The sequence below is a fragment of the Carcharhinus amblyrhynchos genome, chromosome 28, assembly GCF_965287045.1.
Source record: "Carcharhinus amblyrhynchos chromosome 28, sCarAmb.v2.hapA, whole genome shotgun sequence".
Taxonomy (NCBI): domain Eukaryota; kingdom Metazoa; phylum Chordata; class Chondrichthyes; order Carcharhiniformes; family Carcharhinidae; genus Carcharhinus; species Carcharhinus amblyrhynchos.
The window spans coordinates 9,290,245-9,302,522 of NC_137351.1; the positions used below are offsets into that span (position 1 = coordinate 9,290,245).

The 12,278-nt window shown below is 44.5% G+C and overlaps 1 protein-coding gene across 6 annotated transcripts in view; it reads left to right on the forward strand.

The window, feature by feature from the left end:
- LOC145359690 (A-kinase anchor protein 13-like) overlaps positions 1-11,799 on the forward strand; it is a 415,021-nt gene extending 403,222 nt beyond the window's left edge. For all 6 annotated transcript variants that reach the window (XM_080214440.1, XM_080214441.1, XM_080214444.1 and 3 more), the window contains 5 exons: positions 112-153; positions 2,396-2,446; positions 5,203-5,676; positions 8,798-9,122; positions 9,679-11,799. In XM_080214440.1, the coding sequence (XP_080070566.1) occupies positions 112-153; positions 2,396-2,446; positions 5,203-5,676; positions 8,798-9,122; positions 9,679-9,782 (996 nt within the window). In that variant the 3' untranslated portion in view covers positions 9,783-11,799. The remainder of the gene's footprint in view (positions 1-111; positions 154-2,395; positions 2,447-5,202; positions 5,677-8,797; positions 9,123-9,678) is intronic.
- Positions 11,800-12,278: the final 479 nt, after the last annotated feature.

Here is a 12,278-nt window from a genome sequence, read left to right on the forward strand (position 1 = left end):
AAACCTCTCCCAAATTCTGGGCCCAGATAACTCACAGGGCAAGTCAGCTGATTAAAAAAAACACAAGTCTGATTAAAGGTCTGACATCTATAATTTCCCTTTTTGTCATAGGGACTGACCACGAACCTGCTGCTACCAATCAGAAAGAATGAGGTAAGACTGAATTTTGTAAGCAGATTGACAGTTTGGTTGGGACAAACATTGAAAATTGAAGACTGCAAATAATGAAGATAATGAAATTTCTTTGCAGTCCAAAGATTTGAAGGTTAGGTGGATTAGCCATGGTAGATGCACGGGGTTACAGTGATAGGGCATGGAGAAGGGGGTGACCCAGGGTAAGATGATCTTTCAGAGAATCAGTACAGACCCTCTGGGCCAAATGATATACTGCAGGGATTCTATGAACTGAGGGTTGTGGAATGTAATAATGTTACACCGCGCTAAGTAGAAAGCTTTGTAACAATTGGCCGTTTATGTAGTCAGGATCCATCATTTTTACTTGTTGATTACTCCCCAACGTCCTGCCCTCTCCCACCTCCCGCCGTCCTCCCCCAGCTCCCAGAAGATATCGTGGTTCTGGGTTCCACAGATATAAATGACTCTTCTGTACATCACTGACGTCAGCTAGCTACCACATGGCAGCTCAGACGGCACCTATCCTCCAATCCAACTCATTCCTCTCGCATCGATTCACAAGATGATTTAAAGGTTACAGAAGCAAAAGCCCTGTTGTAGTTTGATTTATAGAGCTGGGTTTTCATCCTTGGGGTGGGTGGCAAGACTCAGGAAAATTGTTGACTCAGCCCAGCTGTCCTCAGACAAAGTGCCAGGAAAGGAGGTGGGGGAGGGCGGTGGTGATCGTTGGCTGTGGATGTGGGCTGCAATCGGGCCAGCCAACCTCGGACAAAGTGCAGAGGCAGCCACAGCGCGCCTGCCTGGTGCTGAGACAGGCCGCTTCAAAGGAGTCCTGGTTAGAATTAAAGCATATGGCACCCTAGCCCATTCCCTTCACACCCCACATGCATAATAAGGCTTGGCTCAGAATCCAAAAATCCATTTGATTATTGAAAGACCTCAACGCCAGTGAAAACATTGACAGTTCGGGTTCTCTGATCCCTTCTGTCGATTGTACCATCTTTATTTATACAAGATAAAGATGTTTTAAGTGCTTGCAGTTTTTGCTATTCATACTTTAAACAGCCTGGATGATTGACTCTTGTATTGACATGTAGTAAAAAGGTTTCTTTAAGAAAGTGGACAATTGTCAATGAATTATTTTTGAAGTATTTTTACAAATCCTGTTGTCACTATAGGGTTCATTATTCTGTACAGTGTATGGAGGGTGAATAGATATGAAAGTACCATTGCTTAGCAGGGGCATGAGGGACCATAAGGGATGTTTAGCAGAAGGCACCTTGGCATGAGAGGCCATTAGGATGTGGGCGGTAAACATAGTGGGTTGTAGGGGGCATGTGAGGGACCTTTTGAACTTAACTTTCCAAAGGTTTTTTCATGCAAATGAAGGTTCATGACATTTCTTGAGGGTACCGTAAATCTTTGGAAAGTTGGGCCGACATTGTGAAAATTGCAAAAGTTTAGGATAAACCACTCCCCACAATGGAGCCGGCTAGGCCAGGAACACAATGTGTGTGGGCTCATCAGCTGAACTTGCCCACACCCTTAAAAAGCACCATTTGCATCCCTCCACAGTCTCCAGCATTCCAATGAGACTCAAATGAAAATACAGCCTGTGGTATTTTGCTGCTTTTTGTATTAACATCATTTCGTTATTGGTCTCCTGCAGTGCAGGTCTGCGGACCCTGGCTGTGAGACAGTGCAAACCTATAACCAAACTCCAGGCAGACATGTTTTTTTTTCCCAGCATCTCCTGGAAGCATCCCTTGGCAAATCCAAAAGAGTTGTATCGAAGTTATTGTATCAGAACTTCCAACAACAATTGCACGGTTCCCGCCGTGCAGCCCCAGTTAACGAGAAACGGATTTGAGGACTTTTTATTTCACAGCTGCTTTTGCAGATTTTTAATAACTTGCATTAATTTGAGAGAAAAGGCAGCAGGGCCAGGGTTTATTTTCAGAGGTGGAGAGGTAAAGCAATTAATCTGACAGCTGATCCCAGTTAGCATTGTTTAGGTGCCCAAAGGGGACGCGCGGTCAGGTTTCTTTTGGTTTCGATGCATTGCCTAACTTTTATAAATTAGGATGTAACTTTGAAGCAAGACATTTTAGATGCATAAAGATGATGAGAAGTCAGGTTCAGATCTGTAGTGTATAAGCATTCATGCTCCCACCCCAGTGATGTCTGCTTCTCTCTTCAGTTCTGTGTTAATATAGGCTCTTGTTCCTGCTTCACTTAACACAACTTGTTTCTGTTACAGTATGTGCTTCAGAAGGTGTTGACGGTACAGCAGTTGCTGCTTGGGTTACAGGTACGTCCAAAGGACATATCCCGTTAGCGATGGTTTCTAAAGCTACCAAAACCAACTGAGAACCATGGCTGTGACATATTAAGATTTTCCCCTTACTTGTCTTTCTGTGAATTGAAGTCCCAAAGCTTGACCATGAAAGCACCCGAACGTAGCCATTATCACCAGTTATTTTTTATTTGTTTGCAGAATGTGGGTGTCATTGGCAAGGCCAGAATTTATTGGCCATATGAAGGTGGCAGTGAGCTGCCTTCTTGAACCCCTGTAGTTCATGCTTTTGTTTTATTCATTCATGAGATGTGGGTGTTGCTGGCTGGGCCAGCATTTATTGCCCATCTCTAAGTGCCCTTCATTCCAGAGGGCATTTGAGATTCGCATTGCTGTGGGTCTGGAGTTACATGTAGACCAGGCCAGGTAAGGATGGCAGATTTCCTTCCCTAAGTCAGATGGGTTTTTATGACAATGGTTTCATTAGACCTAAACTCCAGATTTTTATTGAATTCAAATTTCACCATCTGTCATGGTGAGATTTGAACCCTGGGTCTCTGGTTTACTAGTCCAGTGACAATACAGTTAGATCACTGTCTGCCCACAGTGCAGCCAAGGAGAGAGTTCCAGGATTTTGACCCAGCGACAGTGAAGGAATGGTGTTATGTTCCCAAGTCAGGATTGTGTCTGGCTTTGAGGAGCCCTTGTGGTCTTCCTATATGCCTGTTGCCCTTGTTCTAGATAATAGAGGTCATGGTTTAGAAGATGTTGTTAAAGGGGTCTTGGTCATTTTCTGCAATATATTCTGCCAATGGGGGTACACACCACTGCCACTTTGTGTCAGTGGTGGAAGGAGTGAAAAGGTCCCAGTCAAATGGAGTGGTTTGCCATGAGTGGTATCGAGCTTCTTGTGTGTGTTGAAGCTGCACTCATCCATGCAAGTGGGGAATATTCCATCACACTCCTGACTTGTGCCTTATAGATAGTGAACAAGCTTTGGGGAGTCAGGAGGTGAGATACATACCGTAGAGTTCCCAGTCTCTAACCTATTATTACACAGTTAATAAGTTACCTAAGCTAATTGTTAAGTTGTTCATATATGGCACCGCTCCCAGGATGTTGATGCTGAGAAATTCAGCAATGGTAATGCCATTAAATGTCATGGGATGATAATTAGATGCACTCTTGTCTTTGCTGACCATTGACTTGCAGTAGTATGAGGTCAATGTCATTTGATACTTCTTGGCAAAAGCCTGAATGTCCTCCAGCTCTTGCTGCATGCAAGTAGGGAATGCTTCGTTATTTGAGGAGTTATGCATGGGACTGAACATTGCAATCATCAGCAAATTCTCCACTCCTGCTCTTTTGATGGATGGGGGCTATTGATAAACCAGCTGAAGATGGTCTTCATCCATTGTCCACCCAATGCCCAGGAGTAATCAGGAACAGGGGATACTTGCTGATTTCCGCTCCCCAGCCCAGGGATACCGAAACCAACAACTAGTGCCCCATCTGCAGACCAGTGTCGAACAGGAGACCGTCCTGATGTGTGTAATTCTAGCATCACATTAGGTGATGCACTTATTCCTGGAATCAGTGAGAGTTTGCTCTGTGTTTATTGAAATGAGTAAAGAGTGAGTTGGTCATTCCCTAGTACCAATTGAGAAGCCTCTTCAGGGGAGCTAAACAGCGATTGGAGGAAGATGAGATCTGTTTTGTGTTCCAACATTGCCCTCTATTGTCCATTTTTAATAAGCTCAGTTATTAAAATTAATCTCTCTTGGGGTTGGGCGTGTGCTTTGACAGATTTACTGTGAAGGCATATCTACTGAAGATCTTCTTTTGAGAAATTGAGAGAAGGATCAAGCCCCATGGTATCTGTAATGGTGACAATAAATTTATTGCATTGTTGCAGAATCCTATCTGGTTCACTGATGCCCTTTAGGGAAGGAAATCTGTGTCCTTACCCAGTGTGGCCTATATGTACCAGGTCCGCAGTATTGAATCTTAACAATGCTCGGAAATGGCCCAGCAAGCCACTTGGCTTTGGCAGAATGCTTAGGAAAAACATGTAGATTAAGAGGCGGCGTTGTAGCACAGTGGTTAGCACTGCTGCCTCTCAGAGCCAAGGACCCTGGTTCAATTCCGGCCTTGAGTGACTGTGTGGAGTTTAGATGTTCTCCTCATGTCCATGTGGGTTTCCTCAGGATGCTCCAATTTCCTCCCACAGTCCAGAGATGATGTGGGTGTGTTGCCATTGGACTGGGATGGGCACAGTGAGAAGTGTCACAGCACCAGGATGAAGTCCAATAGGCTTATTTGGAATCACAAGCTTTTGGTTGTGATTCCAAATAAACCTGTTGGACTTTAACCTAGTATTGTGACACTTCTTAATGAGTCCAAAGATGTGCAGGTCAGGTGGATTGGCCATGGTAAAGTAATCCTTAGTGTCAGGAGGATTAGCGAGATAAATACATAGAGTTACGGAGAAAAGGCCTGGGTGGGATTGTTGTTGATGCACTCAATGGGCTGAATGGCCTCCTTCTGCATTGTAGGGGTTCTAAGACTGTTTAATGGATAAATGATGGCTGCATAACACAAGGTCAATGGATCAAGTTGTGCCTAATTGTTACAAAATTTACCAAGTGTGTGTGAAAATGTTTTGCTCCCAGCTGTCATACGGCCTGACGTAATTCCCCTCCCACCCCCAAAAAAATATAATTTCCAATACTTGCTGTGATTAACAATTGTTTTCCTTCTGGTCCCGGCAGGCTGTCGTGGTGCAACAAGATTCATTCATTGAGGACCAGAAACAGGCATTGAGTGAGCGGAGCGAGCGTTTAACACGGCCATCACTGCGGTCCAACTCGCTGATTGAGCAGGAGAAGCAGCGGAGTTTAGAGAAACACCGCCAGGAGCTGGCAAACCTGAAGCGGCAACAGGCGCAGCACCTGGAGGAGAAGAAGAAGTGGGAAAGGGAATGGGAGGCGAGGGAGAAGGAGCTCAGCGAGCGGGAGGCCAGGGTGACCCTGCAGGACACCGAGACAGCAAGGTTACAGAAGGAAGTGGAGAAACAGAGGGAGGAGCTCCAGCTGAGGAAGGAGGAGTATCAGCAGGACCTGGAGAGGCTGAGGACCACACAGAAGCAGCTGGACAAGGAGAAAGAGCAGTTAAGGAAGAAAGAAGAGTCGCTAACTCACCAAAGACAGGATCACCTTTCACACTCGGACTCCCTCAGTTCACAGGTACAGATTTCCTCGTCCAGTAAACAGCACGGTACCAGCAGAATCCTCTCTCTTCCTTTTTGTTAGTGGAGACCTTGTCACTCAATAGGCAGTGGCCCTAACTGAAGCCAGAACGTCTGGGTTGAAGTCCCACTCCGGGACTTGTTGGCCATAGAATGTTGTCGTTCAAAATAGCTGATATCCAGTCTGGTAATCCTAACTTTTCCCCACTATCCTTGGTGGAAAAAACAGTGTGTAAGACGATACAAAACATGCAGGCTAACTGCTTGTGACCTATAGCAATTCATCCTCATGTTCAATGATTCCAAACCACCACCATTGTAGACAACGTATGCATTGCCGTTCCACGCTTAGCTGAGTCCATTGAACTTGGTCAAAGTTTGGCAAAAGCCAACATTTAAAGACCCCCCACCCCCCGCAATAGTCCCCCCAGGGCAGGGTTCCCTGGGGGCATGGACAAAGAGCAATGTAAATGGCCGTTGACTTGGTGGGATCAGAAGACCAGCGGTCAGTGGTGAACTGCCCACCAATTGGGAGATGCAAAACTCCTGGCCCCAGTGTGACAGCAAAACCTTTCAGGCTCAGAACTAAAATGTAAAATTTGTAAAATCTTTTCTCTTCTCATTGTGTATACTAACCAGTCTCATGCTGCGCTGCTTGTATTGAGTTGCTATTTTATTGCATTCATTGGGATTCTCCAGCCCTGCTGCAATGAATGGAGTTTTAGCTGAGTGCTGAATTCTCCATTCTCGCTGGTGGCAGAGAATACAAGATTGGGGAATTCCAGCAATTATCTAGTTACAATGCATGTTTCCTTCTGTATACTGATGACATCCAGCTCCCTCTGCACCAACAGCCTCAGTGCCCCAAAGCTACCTCTCTGGTTTCAGACTGCCACCTGATCTTAAGCCCTGGATAAAGCAGACATTTCTATAGTTCAATATTGGGGGGAGAACTGAAGCCAGTCTATTCAGAGCTCACCAACATAGTATTAGAATACAAAAACTGACCTTTCAGCCTAATTTGTCCAAACTGACCCCTCCCCTCCTGCTTTAACTCACCCCAGCAACCTAACTGTCTGTTCCTTTCTCCTTCGTGTGTGTCTAGCTTTCCCTTAGGTATTTCTGTGCTAATCATCTCAACTACTCATTGTGGCAGTGTGTTCCACATTCTAACCTCAGCTCCCAATTCTACTGATGCACCCCAGTGCTTGCTTAAATGGAATCAGATGGCATATGACTTCTGTATCCCATTTCCCCCAAGGTCAACCTCTTACCAAATCCATTACTAATATCATTTACTTCCATCTCGTGTAATCTTGTGCATTTCCATCCTTATTCATTCCCATTATCCAAACTTTCAGTAAGGCCAAATTGGATTACATCAAAGCTCTTTTCGCCAGCCCCCTTATTGCCATCATGTCCAAATTCCCAACTGGCTTAAAACTTCACTTCTGTCCCACACAAAGTCCTGCTCACTGATTTCCTCCAGAATCTTGCATGTTCTTCCATGATCTGACTCCTTGGTATGTTTCACAGCCTTGTTTCTGCTCATGCCAATTGGTCCATAGCGAGTCTTCAGTAATTTATTGTGGCTGAGTGCGGCAGTGGTTTGTACATTAGCAAACTCCTTGCAGTGGTGTCACTGGCGTTTCTTCACATGTTGGTCCCTATGTGCTGTATGAAAGACAATTCATGTTGATGTTGTTCAGGATCTTGCATATGCCAATGCAAGTCTAGTTGACTGTAGCCATTGACTTCAGTGGGACCAGAAGATCCCATTAACGATTAATGGCAAACTGCCACTACCCACAGGAAAATCTGCCATTGGGTGGGGGTGTCTGTCCCTAGTGCAACACCAAAACATTTTGGGGTCAAAACTAAGACATGAAATTACGAAACATTTTCGCTTCTCACTGTGTATGCCGTCCAGATTGGTTCTACAGCCCATTAACATTGCCCATTTTCTCCAGCACTTCCAATAATGTTGTCTTCAAGTTTTGTTTCTAGCTATTTTGATGGCTCAGTAGATGGAGCTATTTGTCTGATGTCTGTAAGACAGGCTGGCAAGTCCCAAGTTCAATTCCTGCTCTGAGCTGAGGTCACTTCCTTAACAGGGCACCTGGGGTTACAAAAAGATTCCCAATTTCTGAAGGAAGGAGATGGAAATTCAGCTAGTATTCCTGAATCACCCAGCATCCAGTGAGATGTTTCTGGTGATTGAAGGAATTGGCAGGGTAGGTAGACACTGTTCGCTCTGGTGAGGAATCCAGACCAGAGAATGTCAGCATCTTGTTCCACAAAGGGGAGTGAGAATCTGAAACTCTTCCCCAAATAACCCGGCGACTGAAAATTTCAAATCTGAAACTGATGCATTTTTATTAGGCAGGGGCTAATAAGAGTGATGATCAGTGGGTGATGGGTAAACAGAATTCTGACACTGAGTGAATGAGTTGAATGTTAGAACAGGCTGGAAGGCCTAATTGGCAGCTTCCTAGTCCTGTATCCGTGTTATCAGGATCACATGGTTAAGAACAGAATCCGGGGTGGGATTCTCCGGCCACGCTCACCCTAAAACCGGAGAATGCTTCCCAAGGTCAATGGACCTTTGTGTGGTCTGACCCGAGTTTGATTCCCTGCTTGGGTCACTGTGCAGAGTCTACACGTTCTCCCTGTGTCTGCATGGGTTTACTCGGGTACTCCAGTTTCCTCCCACAGTACAAAAGTGCTGGTTAGGTGCGTTGGCCATGCTAAATTCTCCCTCAGTGTACCCGAATGGGCACCGGAGTGTGACAACTAGTGTATTTTCACAGTAACTTCATTGCAGTGTTAATGTAAGCCTTACTTGTGACACTGGTAAATAAAACTAAAAAAAAAATTACCCCCCCGCATCCTCCCCAGATTATTTTGTAGCCTGCAGGCGTACGTTGTATAAACTTGTACAAAGAAAGGTGACAAGTGAGGAGAGCAGCTAACAAGAGGAGTGAAAGAGTTGGCGTCCAATAAACCCAGCAAAGGGGTTGTTCTTACTAGCAAGACAGGAGGGGCAGAAACTAATTTAGTGCAAAAATAGTTGTACTCATTTCAAAGTTCAGTTTCTAATTTTTCCTTTGCACTCCTAGGCTTCAGATCGTGAGGTTACAACACCAATAGGTAACTTGACTGAGGGAACCCCGAGCTTCACAAAGCACCCCAGTTGTAAATCATTAAACCAGGAACGTTTGGACGTGCATCTTAAAAAGGAGGACACAGAGATGTCTTCCAGTCCCCCTTGGAAAGACTCCACACAAAGCAATGCCAAGAACCTCACGGGTCAGCCACAGAACACCACAAACAACCCACTCCCACCACGGTTACTCAAGCTTGCAAAACCAAAGGAGAAGAAGTCCAAACACCGTAAGGGCAAAGGTCACCGCTCTGGGAACCTGCCACCCGAGTGCAATCCAGGTACGTGATGGCCAGCAGTTGAGAGGTGGAATGTTGCATTAATTATTCCCAGGTTGGCTGTTGAAAGAGCAATTGATGTTGTTGTGATGTTTTTGCTAATTAACCCCTACCAAGCCTTACTCAGAAACTCAGCCTGAGTTGGAGCAGTGTTAGGTTCTGAGGGGGATTTGAGGAATCTGTGCTTACTACTTCACCTGACGAAGGAACAGCGCTCCAAAAACTTGTGATTTCAAATAAACCTGTTGGACTATAACGTGATGTCGTGTGACCTCTTATCCAGCCCAGTCCAACACCGGCATCCCCGCATCATACCAACCCTCCAGGAAAGATTTTTCCAGGATACAGCAATAAGCAAACACGTGGGGAAAAAATAGCCTACGGTTTCATTTTGACTTGTTGGGTAATAAAAAAATTTGGTTTTAAAAGCTGTTAAACTGGAGGGGATATTGTCAAAGGTGTTATGTAAATACAAGTCTAACTAAAATATATATAATTTATGTATATATGAATGTTTATGGAAGTACCGTGTACATTTCTTTCTGTTCTATATTTTCAGATGCCCTACCAGCAGCAGACAGCTCCTCACTGCATCAGAAAGCATCAGATAAAAAGCACTCTCAGACTGAACTACTGGGGAATGAAGAGGTTTTCTACTGCTGAACTTTTCCACTTTAGAGACTGTTTGGAAATTAGAGGAGGGAGGTCGAGGGAGGACTGAGATCCCTTGAATACTCCTCCAAGGTTGTGTGGATGTCTAACTTGTGTGACCAGATGTGTGTCATCTGCACTGCCTACCCCATTGCCCTATGATGATGGTATTGATGGAACTGCATGCATAGATAATATATATATAATATATATATATTTAGTTGGTACATCGATCTCTCTCTCTCTGTATAACAAAAGGACTGATTGAAAAACATTTGACCAAGAGGACAAAAAAAAATCTGACGCGATTGAAGTTCATCTTTGCCAGGAACTTTTAACCGAAATTGTAGGCAAAGCTTTGATACGCAATGGGAAATTGATGTAGATTAATTGGAGTGGAGAAACAAATTGTTCAGTATTTCTTGAAGTGGTGCAGTCTTCCAAGCCATGGCAATTTCACTCAGCCTGTTGTTCTAACACAGGAGGTACTGTACTGGAGTCAAGCACTGCTCTGTGCAGTGTTGCATCGCACCTCAGAATTGACCCACTACCACCAGCAGTGACCATTGTGTTGCCACCAGTACCTCCAACCTGAGATGCTTTCTCCTGACTGGTTGGGAAGGGCGACATTTGGAATTGGAATATTTGAGTGATGCTTTTTTTTTGCGCAAGTTCCAGCACAGGATGAACGTTGGATCAAGAGACATTTTCTGAAAAGCTAATAGCAACACTCTGTTCCCTTCGTGCATTCATTCTGGCCTTGGCTTGTGAGTGTTGAGGTGGTTGGTTTGAGGGTTGGAGCATTTTTGAACCTACCCCTCCAAAATCAGCCAGCCGTTCTGGTGACTGAACCACCGACTGAAGTAAGGAAAGGCAAAGCCGAGAAATGCAGGGGCTGGAGAGATTGATTTGTCAGCTAGGTGTGGGTCTCTTTGAATTTCTGGCGTTGGTTCTCCCCTATACACCACCAACCTAGACATTGTCAATGAAATTGCAGTGAGTGCAATTTTAATTTGTGCATTTCTCCCATTTGAGGGAGCAAAAGATTCACCCCTAAGATTTTTTTTCCTTCAAACATGTTAATATTTAAATCTTGAGGGCGAAGAAGTTGTCAAATATCGGTGTAAAATTAAATTCTGAATGTATGATGTTTTTAAAAGCAGAAACTGTAAAGCAACAAAAGTGGAATTAATGCAGGATGGTTTATACTTGATTTTTTTTCCCTATTGCTTTAATTTCCATTCTACTAGAATTGGGATATTTTAATTGTCTACGTTTAGATCATCTCATTATTTTTTTAAAAATTGGTAGTGTCTTCTTTTGGCTGGCCTGCTTATGATTTGACGGGGGAACGTGAACTGGCAGAGTGTGCAAAGTACCGGAACCTGGGTCCAGAGGAGTCTCTGCAGTCGGCCTGAAAAAAAGGTCCTGCGTGGAATGAGTTTGGGCAGTCTCGGTCGAGTCAGGGCACAAAACTGCCTCTAATTTGGCACTAAATAGGGAATCTCACTCACGGGGTGAGGTGTGGACATGGTTAGCTGGTGTGAGAAAATGAGGGAATATCACCTTGGCAGCTTGGGTGGGTGGTGCTCAAGACATACAGTCAAAGGAAGCCTTACTCTCACCTGTATGTCCTTGATGCTAGCACCAATTTCCCAAAGCGGGGAAGTGTCCTACTCCACAAGGCACAAAAGTCCTTCACCTCAATGAGCGCACATTCGCACCTCGCCACTGAACAGCTACAATTTTCCAAATACACCTCGTCAAGTGACACTGGACAGTTTCTTCAACACCCTCCAGTTTGTCAGTGTTGATGTTTGGAGGGGTGTGTACTGGATAAGGAAAGCGCTGGTCTGGGACATGGTAGGACGTTACGTCAGAGGGATCACAATCACCAATTTACCTTTAGGCCCTTATACCTCTGTCTTACTGCAAGATGTGGAGATTCTGGCGTTGGACTTGGGTTAACGCAGTCAGAAGTCTCACAATGTCAGGTTAAAGTCCAACAGGTTTATTTGGTGGCTGGTTTATTTGTTAGCAAAAGCCACTAGTTTTCAAAGCGCTGCTCCTTCATCAAATGAGTGGGATTTCAGTTCACAAACAGGGCACGTAAAGATACAAACTCAATTTGCAAAATAATGGTTGGAATGCGAGTCTTTACAGGTAATCAAGTCTTAAAGGTACAGACAGTGTGAGTGGAGGGTTAAACACACGTTAAAGAGATGCACATCACTTTACACATCTCTTTACTCATTTCTTTAACTTGTGCTTAATCCTCTCTCCACGTACATTGTCTGTCCCTTTAAGACTTGATTACTTGTAAAGACTCGCATTCCAAACATTATTTTGTAAGTTGAGTTTGTATCTTTATGTGCCCTGTTTGTGAACTGAAATCCCGCTCACCTGATGAAGGAGCAACGCTCCGAAAGCTAGTGGCTTCTGCTACCAAATAAACCTGTTGGACTTCAACCTGGTGTTGTGAGACTTCTTATGAATTTACTGCAAGGT